The sequence below is a fragment of the Aquarana catesbeiana genome, linkage group LG07, assembly GCF_042186555.1.
Source record: "Aquarana catesbeiana isolate 2022-GZ linkage group LG07, ASM4218655v1, whole genome shotgun sequence".
NCBI classification, from domain to species: Eukaryota; Metazoa; Chordata; class Amphibia; order Anura; family Ranidae; genus Aquarana; species Aquarana catesbeiana.
Genome location: NC_133330.1, coordinates 269,016,926 through 269,030,902, shown reverse-complemented (window position 1 = coordinate 269,030,902; position 13,977 = coordinate 269,016,926). Strand labels below are relative to the sequence as shown.

At 45.9% G+C, this 13,977-nt stretch overlaps 1 protein-coding gene across 6 annotated transcripts in view; it reads left to right on the top strand.

The window, feature by feature from the left end:
• The window catches only part of LOC141103577 (torsin-1A-interacting protein 2-like), a 76,224-nt gene extending 64,367 nt beyond the window's left edge, over positions 1–11,857 (top strand). For all 6 annotated transcript variants that reach the window (XM_073593326.1, XM_073593324.1, XM_073593325.1 and 3 more), the window contains one exon: positions 7,720–11,857. In XM_073593326.1, the coding sequence (XP_073449427.1) occupies positions 7,720–8,507 (788 nt within the window). In that variant the 3' untranslated portion in view covers positions 8,508–11,857. The remainder of the gene's footprint in view (positions 1–7,719) is intronic.
• The last annotated feature ends 2,120 nt before the right edge of the window (positions 11,858–13,977 follow it).

Genomic DNA, 13,977 nt, shown 5'->3' with positions numbered 1-13,977 from the left:
AAAGACAATATTTGAATGATGCCTGCAGCTGCTGGCATCCTTCATATGTCTCAACTTCAACTGAAAGATGTTATATGGTGTCCACCTAAAGTTAAAGCTGCATTCACACCTGAGCGTTCTCAGCTCGTAAAACGCCTGAAAAACGCCCAACAAGCAAAATCCATTCATTTCAATGGCACCTGTTCACATCTGTGCGTTTTGTCACTTAAAGCGGGGGTCCACCTATCTATCATTTTTTTTTTTTTTTTTTGAGTTCATTCACAAACTTTTCTTCTCAGCATTACATACTCACATATTGTGTGTAATATGTCCGCCTGTGTCAGATTTCGTTGGAAAGAATAACTTATATTATTCACTGCAGGCGGTTTCCATCTTCATTGTGGGCATTTGAAGCCAACAAGCATTTATTTCCTGGATGTGGTGAATGCTGTGATCCCAGCATTCACTGCTCGTTCCTGCACATGCTCAGTGGCATCCTGGGAAGCCTGAGACTAGCTCCCAGGAGTCTGGGAGAGGCTAGAGACACGCCTACTCCCACGGGAGGAGAACCAGGAAGTGCAAAGAAGAATAGAAAAATAAAAGGTAATTACTGCGATTTAAATTTTTTTAAACGGCATGTCAGCATCTAGGCAAGGAAGAGAATACATACAGATATTGTTCAAAATTTGGGTGGAACCCCGCTTTAAAGCAAAATGCCTGAAAAACACCCTAAGCTCCGAAAAGAACATGAGCTTCTTTGTGGCATATTACAGGCGTTTTTCTGCCTTTTACATTGGTGACCTGAACAAAATCGCGGTAAAAACGCGCGACTTTGAAGCGCTCAGGTGTGAATGCAACCTAAGTGGTTAAACCCCGTTGAAAATCTGTGGAATGACTTGACTGCAGTCCACAAATGGCCATCAGCAAATTTAACTGAACTTAAGTAGTTCTGCAAATATTGTAAAATCTAGATGTGCAAAGTTAGTAGAGACATATCCCCACAGACTAAAGGCTGTAATTAAAGTAAAATGTGGCATAAGTATTTGTTTTGTTATGTTTTCCAACTCAGTGATTCTGTTTTTTTTTTTTTTTCCTGACATGTTGGTGTTCTATCTTTCACTTGGATGTTATAAGTTGCACTAGTAAATGAGCTGGATAAAACAAAAACAGTTTTTCTCATTCGTTCATTGACCGACACAGCCTTCTTTATTCAGAACCATAGGGTTATATCGCCCCCTACAGGAGTAGGACACTAGGCAGAAAAAAAGACTTGGCCACGCCCATGGGCAGTCCTAGGTTATATACACCCATTCTCTGATACAGGCCTTCAGTTTTTTTTTTTTTCCTGCCTAGTCAGGAGAAAGGACCTAGTTCCCTGCTGGGATCTTTTGTCCTAGCAATTTTTATTTTTTAGTTTGTTGTTTGTAGATCTCACTGGAAAAATCCAGAAAAAAACAATCAACTACCGGGCTGGGTGACGGGCTGGACATTCGATCCAGTGGTCACCCCAGTCTGGCCAGCGAGCGCATGCAGACTGCAGCTACGCGCTAGGTCGGCTGCAACATAGCCCCACTGGACAGGGGCTGGCCCTGCGATTTAAACATCTTTCGAGGTCGCATACAACCTGGTCTCTGCTCAAATCGCAGCGTCTCTCATGGCCGACATCCACCCCACTTCGGTGGCGAGGAGGTTCTGTCTGGAGCGGTGCCCACTTGGTCCTGGTATGGTGAGTAAATGTCCCCCTCTCCCCTTAGGGGGTTTTTGTGGCGGAAGCGGGCCCCTCCCCAGGGTCAGTCGGTCCTGCGGGTCCCCTCTGTCCCTGCGCCCTCTTTTCCTGGCCCTGAAGGTCCCTTGGTAACCCCCTTTCCCCGTCCCCCCTCCATATGGGGTAGTGTGCTAGTAGTGGGTCCTGGGGGACGGGGTTGAGTACTGGTGGGCTGGGGGTGCGCACCGCCTAGCTGCTGTGCTTACTGGGGGGGCACTGGTCCAGGGCCCGGATCCGCTCACTCTCTCTCTCTCGCTCTTGTTCTTGGAGGCTACAGGGTTCTCCTGCATCTGTGGTAGTCTCGTGTAGCACTGCCAGCTGGTGGATTTTGTCTCAGGCAACTGCGACCATTACTGTGTAGCTCAGGACAGCGTTTTTGGCAGGCGGAAGCTCCTTCTTTTAACCCAGTGCCGACTCCTGTGTTTTCTTCTCCCTTGGATGCTACGTGTGTGCAGGTCTACATCTTAGACAGCAAGCGCTATGCTGGTGGGGCTGGTGAGTCTCGGGGAATCCCTCCTCTCTCTGCTGCAGGTTGTGGGGTGTCCTAGTGGTCCGGTACTACTACCGGTGTTGGGGGTGTCTTCATTGTAGTGGTCACTCTTGGTATGGGTCTCTCTCTCTCTTTTTTAAATTTTTTCTCTCTCCTATAGAGTCTCAGAAGCATGTTTCCCCACCTGACCCCCTGTCAGAGGCTGCAGGTCCCTCTGGGTCCCAGTCATCTGTTGATGCGTTGACAGTGACCCTGGAGTCCTTTGTGTCCCGGGTGGAGGTGGCTCTTGGGCGTTGGATTAGCAAGTGTCCCCCGCCTTCCCCTGCTTTATCTGTCTCATCAGATCCTGAATCTGATTCAGTTGCTGTGGACTGGGCCCAACCTGCGGGGTCTGCGACCGCGCGCCTATATCTTTCGGACATTGAGGATTATTCCTTTATCCCAGTGGCTGTGCATGAGAAAGCGCTGGTGGACACACTGATTGCTTCTGTGCGGGAAACTTTAAAAATGGAGAATGCAGCCACGGCTGCGGTGGAGGTGCCGGTCCCTTTTGGCACCCACAAGCCGGCTCACGCAGCAAAAGTGTTCCCTTATCCCTCCTTTTTTGACAAGTTTGTCTATAAGGAATGGGAGCATCCAAAACTCCCCTTTGTGATCCCTTTGAGGAGAGTCTGCTCAAAAAATGGACAACTCCACCTGTGGTGGATCCCCTGGTTTCTCGGTTGAACAAAACCACTATGATTCCGGTTGAGGACTCTCCGACCTTTAAAGACCCGGCTGACAGGAAGGCAGAGTCTCTGAGCTGCACTCTCTATTGTGGGTTCGGCGCTTTGGCCGGTTTTGGCTATTGCTCTGGTGTCGCAAACGCGGCAAAGCTGTTGCGCTGTGACCTGGAAGGTGACCAGTTTCCTCCTGCCTTCACGGAATTAGTGCAACAACTGGTCCAGGGGCTGCAGTTTGTCTGCGATGTCTCTTTGGACGCAGCTCCCTTGCTTTCTAAGCTATCTGTTTTAGCGGTAGTGCTTCAACAGGTATTGTGGCTGAAGTGTTGGACTGCGAACCAGGCCTCTAAAAAGGTCCAGGCTGATCTACCTTTTCAAGGCGATCGTTTGGGGCCACTCTGGATGATATTATTAAGAATGTCACAGAGGGGAAGAGTATTTTTCTTCCACAGTCAAAGAAGGGGAAGGAGCCAAGTCGCAAGCGTGGTCCTTCCTTCTCGGCACACAGTTTTTCCCTCAGGGTCCACTGACAAAGGCTCAATGTCTTTCCACACCCCCTTGGGAGGTCCCAAGCGGCCCTGGTCGAGCAAACCGAGAGCGGGCTTCTCCAGACCCCCAGATAAGACTCCTTCGGCATGAAGAGGCGCCCTCACCCGCAGTCCGGGTGGGAGGACGTCTTCGCTGGTTTCCCGGGCCCGTGGACCTCTCTGATAAACGACAAGTGGGTCCACAAAGTGATTCTTTCTGGTTACAAGATCGAGCTCCAGACGTCCCCCAAGCAGATTTTTTCCATCCAATCTGCATCTGTCTCCAAACCGCTTGTTAGCTCTCCGGGGCGCGGTGCAAGGCCTGTTGCTCCAAGGGGTGATTGTTCTGGTGCCGGAACGTTTCCAGGGCTTTTATTCAAACCTATTTACGATCCCAAAAAGAGGGTACGGTACGTCCGATTCAGGACCTCAAGGCCCTGAACCGCTATGTGCGCGTAAGTTCAGAATGGAGTCCATTCGCTCTGTGGTGGCATCTCTTCATCAGGGGGTTTTTCTTGCCTCCATCGACATCAAGGATGCCTACCTGCACATTCCATTTTGTGCACAGCACCAGCGGTTCCTCCGCTTTGCTGTGGGAGAGGAGCATTATCAGTTTGCGGCGTTACCCTTGTCTCGCCTCCGCTCCTTGGGTCTTCACCAAAGTGTTGGCCCCGGTCTTGGCGCTGCTGCACCAGCGGGGAATTGCTGTTCTGGGCTACCTGGACAACCTTCTGCTGTGAGCAGAGTCCCCAGCGGCCCTGAGGGGCGATGTGGAGATCACTGTTCAGACTCTGGCAGATTTTGGGTGGCTGATAAATTACCAAAAGTCTGCGTTGATTCCAGTTTGGAAATTGGTTTATCTGGGTCTGACTCTGGATTCAGCTCAGGCCAGAGTGGTCCTTCCTCAGGACAAACTCCAGAAGTTACAGGCGGCAGCCCGGTGGGTCTCCCTGCGGACTTGCATGCGGGTACTGGGCCTGATGGTGTCTACGTTCGAGGCGGTCCCGTTCGTTCAGTTCCATATGAGACGCCTGCAAAGGGAGATCTTGTTAAAATGGAACAAATGTTCCGAGTCTCTAGACAGTAAGATTCGGCTGAGTCAAGGAACCAAAGGGTCCCTGACCTGGTGACTTCGTTCCCTAGCTCTTCGGCAGGGAAAATCCTTTCTCCCGCTGTACTGGACGGTGTGGGGAGGAGTCCTGGGCCTGAGCTTGGCTCAGGTTCACTGGACGCTGGAGGAATCCAGGCTACCTATCAACATCTTGGAACTCCGGGCGATCGGACTCTGTCTGGATCATTGGACGCATCGACTTCAGGGTCTCCTGATACGGATCAATTCAGACAATGCCACGGCGGTGGCTTATGTCAACCACCAGAGAGGAACAAGGAGTGTGTTAGCCGGCCTGGAAGCAGTCGGCATTCTACGGTGGGCAGAGCGTTTCGTCCCAGCCATCTCCGCCGTTCGCATTCCGGGGGTGGACAACTGGCAGGCAGATTACCTCAGTCGTCAAGTATTGTACCAAGGGGAGTGGTCCCTCCATCAGGAGATATTTCAACAGATCTGTCTATGCTGGGGATCTCCAGAGGTAGATCTGATGGCATCCTGAATCAACAGTAAGGTGCAGAGGTTTGTAGCCAGGTCTCGGGACCCTCTGGCAGACGCCTCAGATGCTGTGGTCGCTCCGTGGGGCCAGTATCGTCTGATCTACGCCTTTCCTCCTCTCAAGCTTCTGCCGCGGCTGTTGCGCAGGATCGAGGCCGAAGGTATTTCGGTCATTCTAGTGGCCCCGGACTGGCCTCATCGTTCCTGGTATGTTGACCTGGTGCGTCTGGTCGCTGCCTCTCAGGGAGGCTCTGCCATACCAAGGGCCGATCTTCCACCCTGCTTTGCCGTCGCTGGCTGTTGAAAGCTAAGTGTTAAAGGATAGCGGCTCATCTGCGTCGGTGATTCCGACGCTGCTCAAAGCTAGTAAGTGTACTTCCGGAAAGGTGTATATTATCGGACGTGGAAAGCATACATTTCATGGTGTTTGTCAGTAGGGTTTCACCTACGTTCCTTTTCGGTGACTCGGATTTTGATTTTTCTTCAGAGGGGCGTTGAAAAGAATTTGGCCTTGAGTACTGTCAAAGGCCAGGTGTCGGCCTTGGCGGTTTTCTTTCAACGCTCCCTGGCTTCGCATTCCCTGGTGCGTACCTTCATTCAGGGAGTGCGACATGTGGTTCCACCGGTGCGATCTCCCATGAATGAATGAATGAATGATTTGTAAAGCGCTGCAAATTCGAACTGAATCGCCTCAAGGCGCTTGGGCCTTGCCACCGTGGGACTTGAATCTTGTACTTTCGGTTCTACAGAAGCCTCCATTTGAAAATATTCGAGAAATTCCCCTGCTCACGCTATCACAGAAGGTGGCCTTCTTGGTGGCTATTACTTCTGCTCGCAGGGTATCAGAGTTGTCGGATATCGCACGCCCTACTTGGTGATTCATAGGGACAAGGTGGTGCTTCGTCCTTGTCCTTCTTTCCTTCCAAAGGTTGTCTCTGATTTCCATTTAAATGAAGACATCGTGTTTCCCTCTGTGTCCCAGGCCGCAACATCTGAGTGAATTTGCTTTGCACACCTTAGATGTGGTACGGGCAGTCAGGGTGTATTTGGCGGCCACTGAGTCTTTTCGAAAGTCAGACTCCCTGTTCATGATCACGGACCGACCAAAGAAGGGGCCATCTGCTTCCTTGGCGACCATTTCTAGATGGATCAGGCAGACGGTGACGTAGGCCTATTCTATCAAGGGTCGGGTTCCTCCCTTACCGGTAAAGGCGTACTTGACTCGGGCGCTGAGTGCCTCCTGGGCCTTCCGTCATCAGGCGTCAGTAACACAAGTTTGCAAAGAGGCCACCTGGTCGTCAGTGCACACTTTCACAAGATTTTATAAGGTGGATGTGCTGGCATCTGCTTCTTTTGGCCGCAAGGTTCTGCAGGCTGCGGTATAGAGGTGTGTGTGTGTGTGGTGGTTTTTTTTTTTTTTTGCACTGGTCAGGTGGGCTCCAGGTTGTCTGGTTGACCTGTTTTTTTTTTTTTTTTTTGGCTGCCCCACCCCTCATATTTGGCACTGCTTTGGGACATCCCTATGGTTCTGAATAAAGAAGCCTGTGTCTGTCAATGAACGAATGAGAAAATAGGACTTTTGACTTACCGTAAAATCAGTTTCTCCAAGTTCATTGACAGACACAGCACCCTCCCCTCCTATGGAGTTTTAATACTTCTGATACTGCTTGTTGCATAACTGAAGGCCTATAGCAGAGAGGGGGGTGTATATAACCTAGGACTGCCCATGAGCGTAGCCAAGTCTTTTTTTCCGCCTAGTGTACTACTCCTGTAGGGGGTGATATAACCCTCTGATTCTGAATAAAGAAGGCTTTGTCTGTCAATGAACTCGGAGAAACAGATTTTACGGTAAGTCAAAAATCATATTGTCTTAATTTCAGGCTGCAAAGCAACAAAATGTGATTATTTTAAAGGGGGTGATTCTTTTCTATACCCACTGTATAAAACACTGCACTTTTTTATTGTCTTACAGTACACCTGAAGAAAGTCTGCAAACTTCCCTCAGGTCTCCTGTGAGACAATGATTCAAAAAAACTGCAGACTCCCTTCTGGGCTGCTATAAGACAAAGGGGTTGATTTACTAAAGGAAATCCACTCTGCACTACAAGTGCACTTGTAGTGCAGTCGCTGTAGATCTGAGGGGAAGATCTGAAACGAGGGGAATCTCTGCTGATTTTATCATCCAATCATGTGCAAGCAAAAATGCTGTTTTTTATTTACCTTGCACATCCCCCTCAGCTCTAAAGCGACTGCACTTGGAAGTGCACAGTGGATTTGCCTTTAGTAAATAACCCCCACAGTGTGCTCTTTAGCTATAGAGCACAGCAGTTACTAAAATAGAAAAGGGGAACACTGATCAGATACAGTTATCAAGATATGAGTTCCAAACAGCTCAGGTTAGTAAAATCAGCTAACACAGTAGTTTTAAGGTTAGAAACATGAAAACAGATGTTTATAACTGTATATAATTGTGTGAATTTCTTGTGTATAAGGTGGTTTCACCTAATAGAGAAATTTGCAATTAATTTAGAAAACAACCTCTTGACACTGGTGATATCTTTCTCACCACAGTACGAGTGAAATTGCCTTTGTTTTGAGACCTCATTCAAATACAACTGTGTTTTGTCTTCCAGGTACATTCTGGATCCTGATTATAGCTTTGATTGTTATTTTTCTGGGAGTTTGCATATTAGTCCTGAAGAATCCTTCCACACTCAGTGCAGAAAAGCAACAACTGCAAGTCATGAATGCTTTCCAGGATAAGTTTCGAAAGCTTCAAATTCTTTTTTCTGGTCAGTCATCAGACCTTTGGCACAGAAGCCAAAGGATTCTAGAATTGCAACTCCGTCATGGGAATGAAAACAAGGAGCCTGCCATTATTTTATTAACCGCTGCCCAGGATGCAAAACAGATGTTATATTGTGTAGGCAACCATCTGGCAAAAACCTATGCTTCTGCCCTTAACAGCAGCTACACAATCCTCTCTGGGACGGATATGCCCTCTGAAGACAGTGAAGTTGTTAAGATGGATATTGATCAAAGGCTAAATGCAGGATTCCAGGGTAACAGCAAAGCAGCAGTGCTGCATCGTTTAGAATTACTGCCTCCTGGGTCGTTGATCATTCTCTACAAATATTGTGACCACGAGAATGCGGCTTTTAAGAATGTTGCACTGGTGCTAACGGTGCTTTTGAATGACTCTACTTTGCGACCAGACATTGGGCTTAATGAACTGGAGGAGACGGTCTATGACTTCTTAAAGGAAACATTCATTACTCAAGGAATGTCCAGGACGTCCCATAACGAGATGGATGGGGACAAGCTGGGGGGAGTGTGGAGTCGAATCTCGCATGTTGTGTTGCCTGTGTTCCCTGCAAAACAGAATGTGAAAGAATGTGATGAATCCAAAGCCAGTCCATGAAGATAGCAATTCTTTTAAGCACAACAGGAAATTGGATCAGTGCTATATATGCACTCATACAGAGCTCTATGTTCAGAACTGTTTGAAGGAAATCTAGTTTCCCATAAAAATATATCATTTTCATTCCTTCTCCAATACCCCAAAAGAAAACTAAAATGGAGCATTTGATTGTTACAGGTAAAGAAGCCAGTTTATTTGTAATAAACTTTTAGCCCTAGTCTGTTGTGTTCAGATGCCATTGTTGATAACCCGGGACACCCAGGCTGGAGTAAAATAGGACTTTCTCAGTCTTTTACCTCACTTCTCATCAACATTAATGGTCCTCAGCTGTGACTAAAAACAAAATAAACATGTCCTGGGTGACAGTTGTGGTTAGAGAGATGGGCCACCAATTGTAATGACACAGAACTTTGTGTAAATCCCCATCAAGCCAGTGACTTAATCTGAAGTTCATTCATTGGCTGCAGCTTTCACTCCAAATACCTCATATGAAAATGTGAGCTCTGAACAGGAAAGTGGCATTGTCTATTAAAAATTAAGACTTTTTCCACAGAGATGAAATGAGCATATATATAAAAAATACTATACTTGTGACTGGAAGTATAATTCAGCAAGATTCTGAATTGGTAAATATTTTTTAAAATTTGTTATAATTTGAGCTTCTGCATTGAGAAAAGGCTACCGTTGCTTCAGTACACAGTCACAGGCCCTGAATAAGCATCCAGCTAGCCTTGTCTAAATCTCGTTCCCTGTCAGTGACCCAAAAGTATTGAGGCTGGTGGATCAGTAAGGCAGCTAGAATTTTTCGAAAGGAGAATCCGCTATGACATCCCATGCATTTCTCTCAATACAAGGTGAACTGGTAAAATACAAAATGTCATAGTAAATAAGCCACGGGTATTTATAGAACTCCATTAAGTATGTTTGTTTGTATCTAATATGGCCACAAAAACCCTTGAATTTTAAAAAACAGTGTAGTTGTTTGTGTGAAAGTAGTGTCCCCATGTCACTTTCTACTACATACTTTTAGCAACCAATGAATAATGCCGCTAGGTGCTGGAGAAGGGCTTTGAAAGTCACAAGAGATGATCAAAAGCACTTATGTATGGTCCGCTTTTGGTGCACTAGCTCCCTGTTTTCTGCAGAAACGCAAAATAAAGCCAAGCTGAGCAGTGTTCCTACTCTACGCATCTATGTACAGTCTTTTTTCTTTTTGACAATGTATTTTTATGTTATCCCCATGTGTATGAAAGCTATGACCTGTGTGTATAATAAAAATAAAAAAAGGGTTCATCTCCATTAATAGGCCACATTTAATTCATAGAAGCTATAGTAACAGCTTCTATGAATGACAGAGGTGGACGGAAAGGGCGGGTATAGTCCTGTCGGGCACTCTTGATTTTATTCTATTATTTTGAAGGAAAATGTCTACCTTTTTTTGTTGGTAAACGTAAGCCTTAAGCCTTAAAGGAAACCTGTAACAAAACAAATCGCCTCTGTGAATGCCTCAGATGGAAGCATACTTGTTGCGGGGCAGTGACATCATTTGCTTTGCAGCTACGTAGCTTCATTTTCACTGCCCTAAAACTAAAGTGACACAGGAGCCAGATAATCGCAGCTTTCATATGAGGTTCCTTACACTGGGCCTTATACTGCCTGAAGTAAGAATTGTATCTCACAACTCGCAGCAGCCATTTAAATTCAAAATGGTATTAGAATTGACAGTTGGAAAATTAAAGTTTCTAATGCATTACAAGCATTTTTTATTTATGGATCTGAGCTCAGCTGCATTGCTTTCAAAGTAGACTTTCACATATCCCTAACACAAAATCCAAAAACCTGTGTCTGAGGACATACATATGCCAGATGCAGGTATTGGGGGGGGGGGGGGAGGTAGGTAGAGAAACGGGACAAATTTATGCACGTAATTACTGATCGTTACATGGGAACTTTTGTACTAGAATAAAACATGTAATAAGATCAGTAAAAATGTTACACCCATGTGAAGGTAGCTTAAATCTGATGGCTTTGTTCAAATTCCTCCCTCATACAGTTTTATAAGACAGGAATATTTTGTTTAGAGGGTCATAACATTAAAATGCTGTCTGAAAACCAGAAAAATTTAACCGTGTAAAGTAGTTACATATTTTTTCTGTTTCACTTTTTTTAAAAGTCAGCAGCTACAAACACTGTAGCTGCTGACATTTTTAATAAGAACACTTACCTGTGCAGGGAGCCTGCAATGTCGGCCCCCGAGGCCGATCCGTCCATCGGATTGGGTGCAGGCGTCACCATTCCAACTAAGGGAAACTGGCAATGGAGCCTTCAGGCTGCACCGCCGGTTTCCTACTGCGCATGCGCGAGTCACGCGGTGCTTCCTGAATGGCCCCATAGTCTTCTGGGACACACGCAGGTCCCAGAAGCCAGCGGGGAGAAGAGGACGTGACGCACTGGGCCGCGGCGAGGCCGGGACGTAAGTCCACAAGGTACTTCATAAAAGGTAAGTAAGAAAAAAAATATATATAAATCCAAAACTGAGTGGTGGAGAGGTTGTCTTTCCTTTAAGACAAATGCCGTGTACACACGGGCGGACTTTTCGACAAGACTGGTCCGAGGGAACGAATCCGTCGGACAATCCGACCGTGTGTGGGCTTCATCGGACCTGCAGCAGACTTTTTCAGTCAAAAAGCAGACGGTCTTTAGATTTAAAACATGTTTCAAATCTTTCCGACGGAATCGAGTCCAGTCGAAAAATCAGTTCATCTGTATGCTAGTCCGACGGACAAAAACCGATGCTAGGGCAGCTATTGGCTACTGGCTATGAACTTTCTTATTTTAGTCCGGTCGTACGTCATCACGTACGAATCCGTCAGACTTTGGTGCGATCGTGTGTAGGCAAGTCCGTTCGTTCGAAAGTCCATCAGAAAGACCGTCGGACCTTTGATGCCAAAAAGTCCGCCCGTGTGAACACGGTAAAAGTGGGTGGAACTCCACTTCAAAGACATACTGAGAAATATATAGGCTTGCACATTTTCCTTTTCTTATGAAAACACTTGCTGACTAGCTATTACTCATCCTTTGGCTTCAATACTTTCACTGACTCATAAAATGTAGACAGGTCAGGAGGTTTGGCTTCAGTCATTGCTTGTTTCAAGTAACTGACTTTTTAAAAGTATCAAAGCCATTGAATGGTAACCATGCAACTGGCTTATTTAGATAGAGATGATAACGAATTAAAGTGGATGTAAACCCAATGTCATCCTTTCTAAACTACTGCCATAGTGGTTATCTATAAGGATATACATGCCTCCTGCATGTATCTTTACCTGTCAAATGTCTCCCCTCTGTTATGAGAGCCGAAAAACTGCATATTCTGTGGGTGGGTCTGTTGTCTGGAGCTCAGTGGGTGGAGTCGTGATGTCAGTAGACTCCCCGCCCACTTCTACACTCCCCTTGTCAATATGCATTTTCTCCTGTGTATTTCTTGTATACACTGAACTTCTGCTATGATCTCTAACATCCAGTGAAAAGACAGGAAAGTAACCACATGACTTCAGCATTCCAAATCATGCTGAGGTGTGGAATAGCCAATCCTTGCAGAGCTGCTGAAGAAAGGAGTGGGGGTGGGAACTAAAAAATAATGCCTGTGTCTTAGGCTAGTGCATGAGATGTAAATCACCTGTCACTCACAGCAAGGGGGAGGATTTGACAAAGTTTTTCTCAGTTTGTTAAGATTTTTCTCACTGAACAATAAAAGAGGATTGCTCAGAGCTGGATTAACTCTGTGTGGCAAGACTGGGCTCAAATGAAAGGAAATCTTATACTTTACAGTATGATATAAAAAAAATAAATAATTTTTCGGGTTTACATCCACTTTAACTTATTTACCTCAGTACATTTTTCTTAAAGGAGAAGATAGCTAAAGCTACTTCTCCTATGGATCATGTGAGTTCAGTTAGTTCTGACTATATAGTCCGTTTTCGTCCGATCTCTCCATAGGCGGCAGCGGCGCCTGACAAGCCCCTCCCCGCTCAGTGAGCAGAGAGGGACCTGTCATCCGCCGGCTCAGCGGAGATCAACGGACTGATCTCCCGCTGAGCCGGCAGACTGAGACGGGCTCAGTGGAAACGGAATCCGCCTCGTGTGAAAGGGGCCTTAAACTTTGACAAAGAAACCTGGAAGCTTCTATGCACAGCCGCAGCAGATTTTGCATTCACCAGTTTTGGTAAATTAACCCCATTTATAAAGCAGTGGTACAGTCTTCTGCTGCTTTAGTAAATAAGACGAACAAATGGCACATATACAGAATAGAGCAATTTGCTTAGCGCTCACCTGGCTTTGGGTCCTCAAAGCCCAGCAAAGCGCTAATAAATGCGTCAGGGTAAAAACAAAAAAGTAGAGTAGAGCTCAGACATGCGACCTGTCAGTCATGTGACCTGCCTCTCCTCCAATCATAGAGGTCTCTGCTGCATTAAGCTTAGAAACTTTGACCTTCTTCAGGCTCCACACCTCAGCCTGCATTTTATGAATCGAGGATGTAAAAGGGAGTCCATGGGGAAAGTAACCCTGCAATGTGCAGTGCATCTCCAGAACTTCTCTCTTGAAAATTGGCCCTTTTAAAGTATGAAAAATATTTTTTGTAGCTTGCACCACATTCTGTTTGAAACAGTGTTTCAGCTGTTATAAATAAAAGGTTAAATCCTGCGCGTGACCTTTCCCTTTCTGAGCAAATGGCTATACTTTGTGTGTGTGTGTGTGTGTATATGTGTATGTATATGTATATATAATATATTGCTTAATTTGTATTGTTGGTTTGAATACACTGGTATTTTTTCTTTTTTTTTTTTTTCATTTTCAAAGCTCCTGGGGTGTGGCCAGGACCTTGACATCCTCATGTACAATGCTATTTTTTTCTACCACAGTGCATTGCTGTGGGATGCGACAATGCAGGTGCATTGCCTTCTGCATTTTTCAATTTGAATGTCAGCATGATGCATGTTACTTACATTTCCATGCAATGTGTTAATATGCACAGTAACAGATGCGTTCCACAATGCGGAAGTGTAAATGAGCCCTTAATTCACAATTTCACATGTGGAAGAATTTTGTTTGAAATCTTTGCAAAATGTATTAAAAATAAAAAAGGAAAAACAATCCCATGTACATAAGTATTCACAGCCTTTGCTCAATACTTTGTTGGAACAATTACAGCCTTAAGTCTTTTTGAGTATGATGACACAAGCTTGGTACACCTATTTTTGGGCAGTTTCTCCCATTTTTCTTTGCAGGACCTCTCAAGCTCCATCAAGTTGGATGGGGAGTGTCGGTGCACAGCCATTTTCAGATCTCTCCAGAAATGTTCAATCGGGTTCAAGTCTGGCCTCTGGCTGGACCACCCAAGGGCATTCACGGAATTGTCCCGTAGCCACTCCTTTGTTATCTTGGCTGTGTGCTTAGGCTCTTGGTTTTC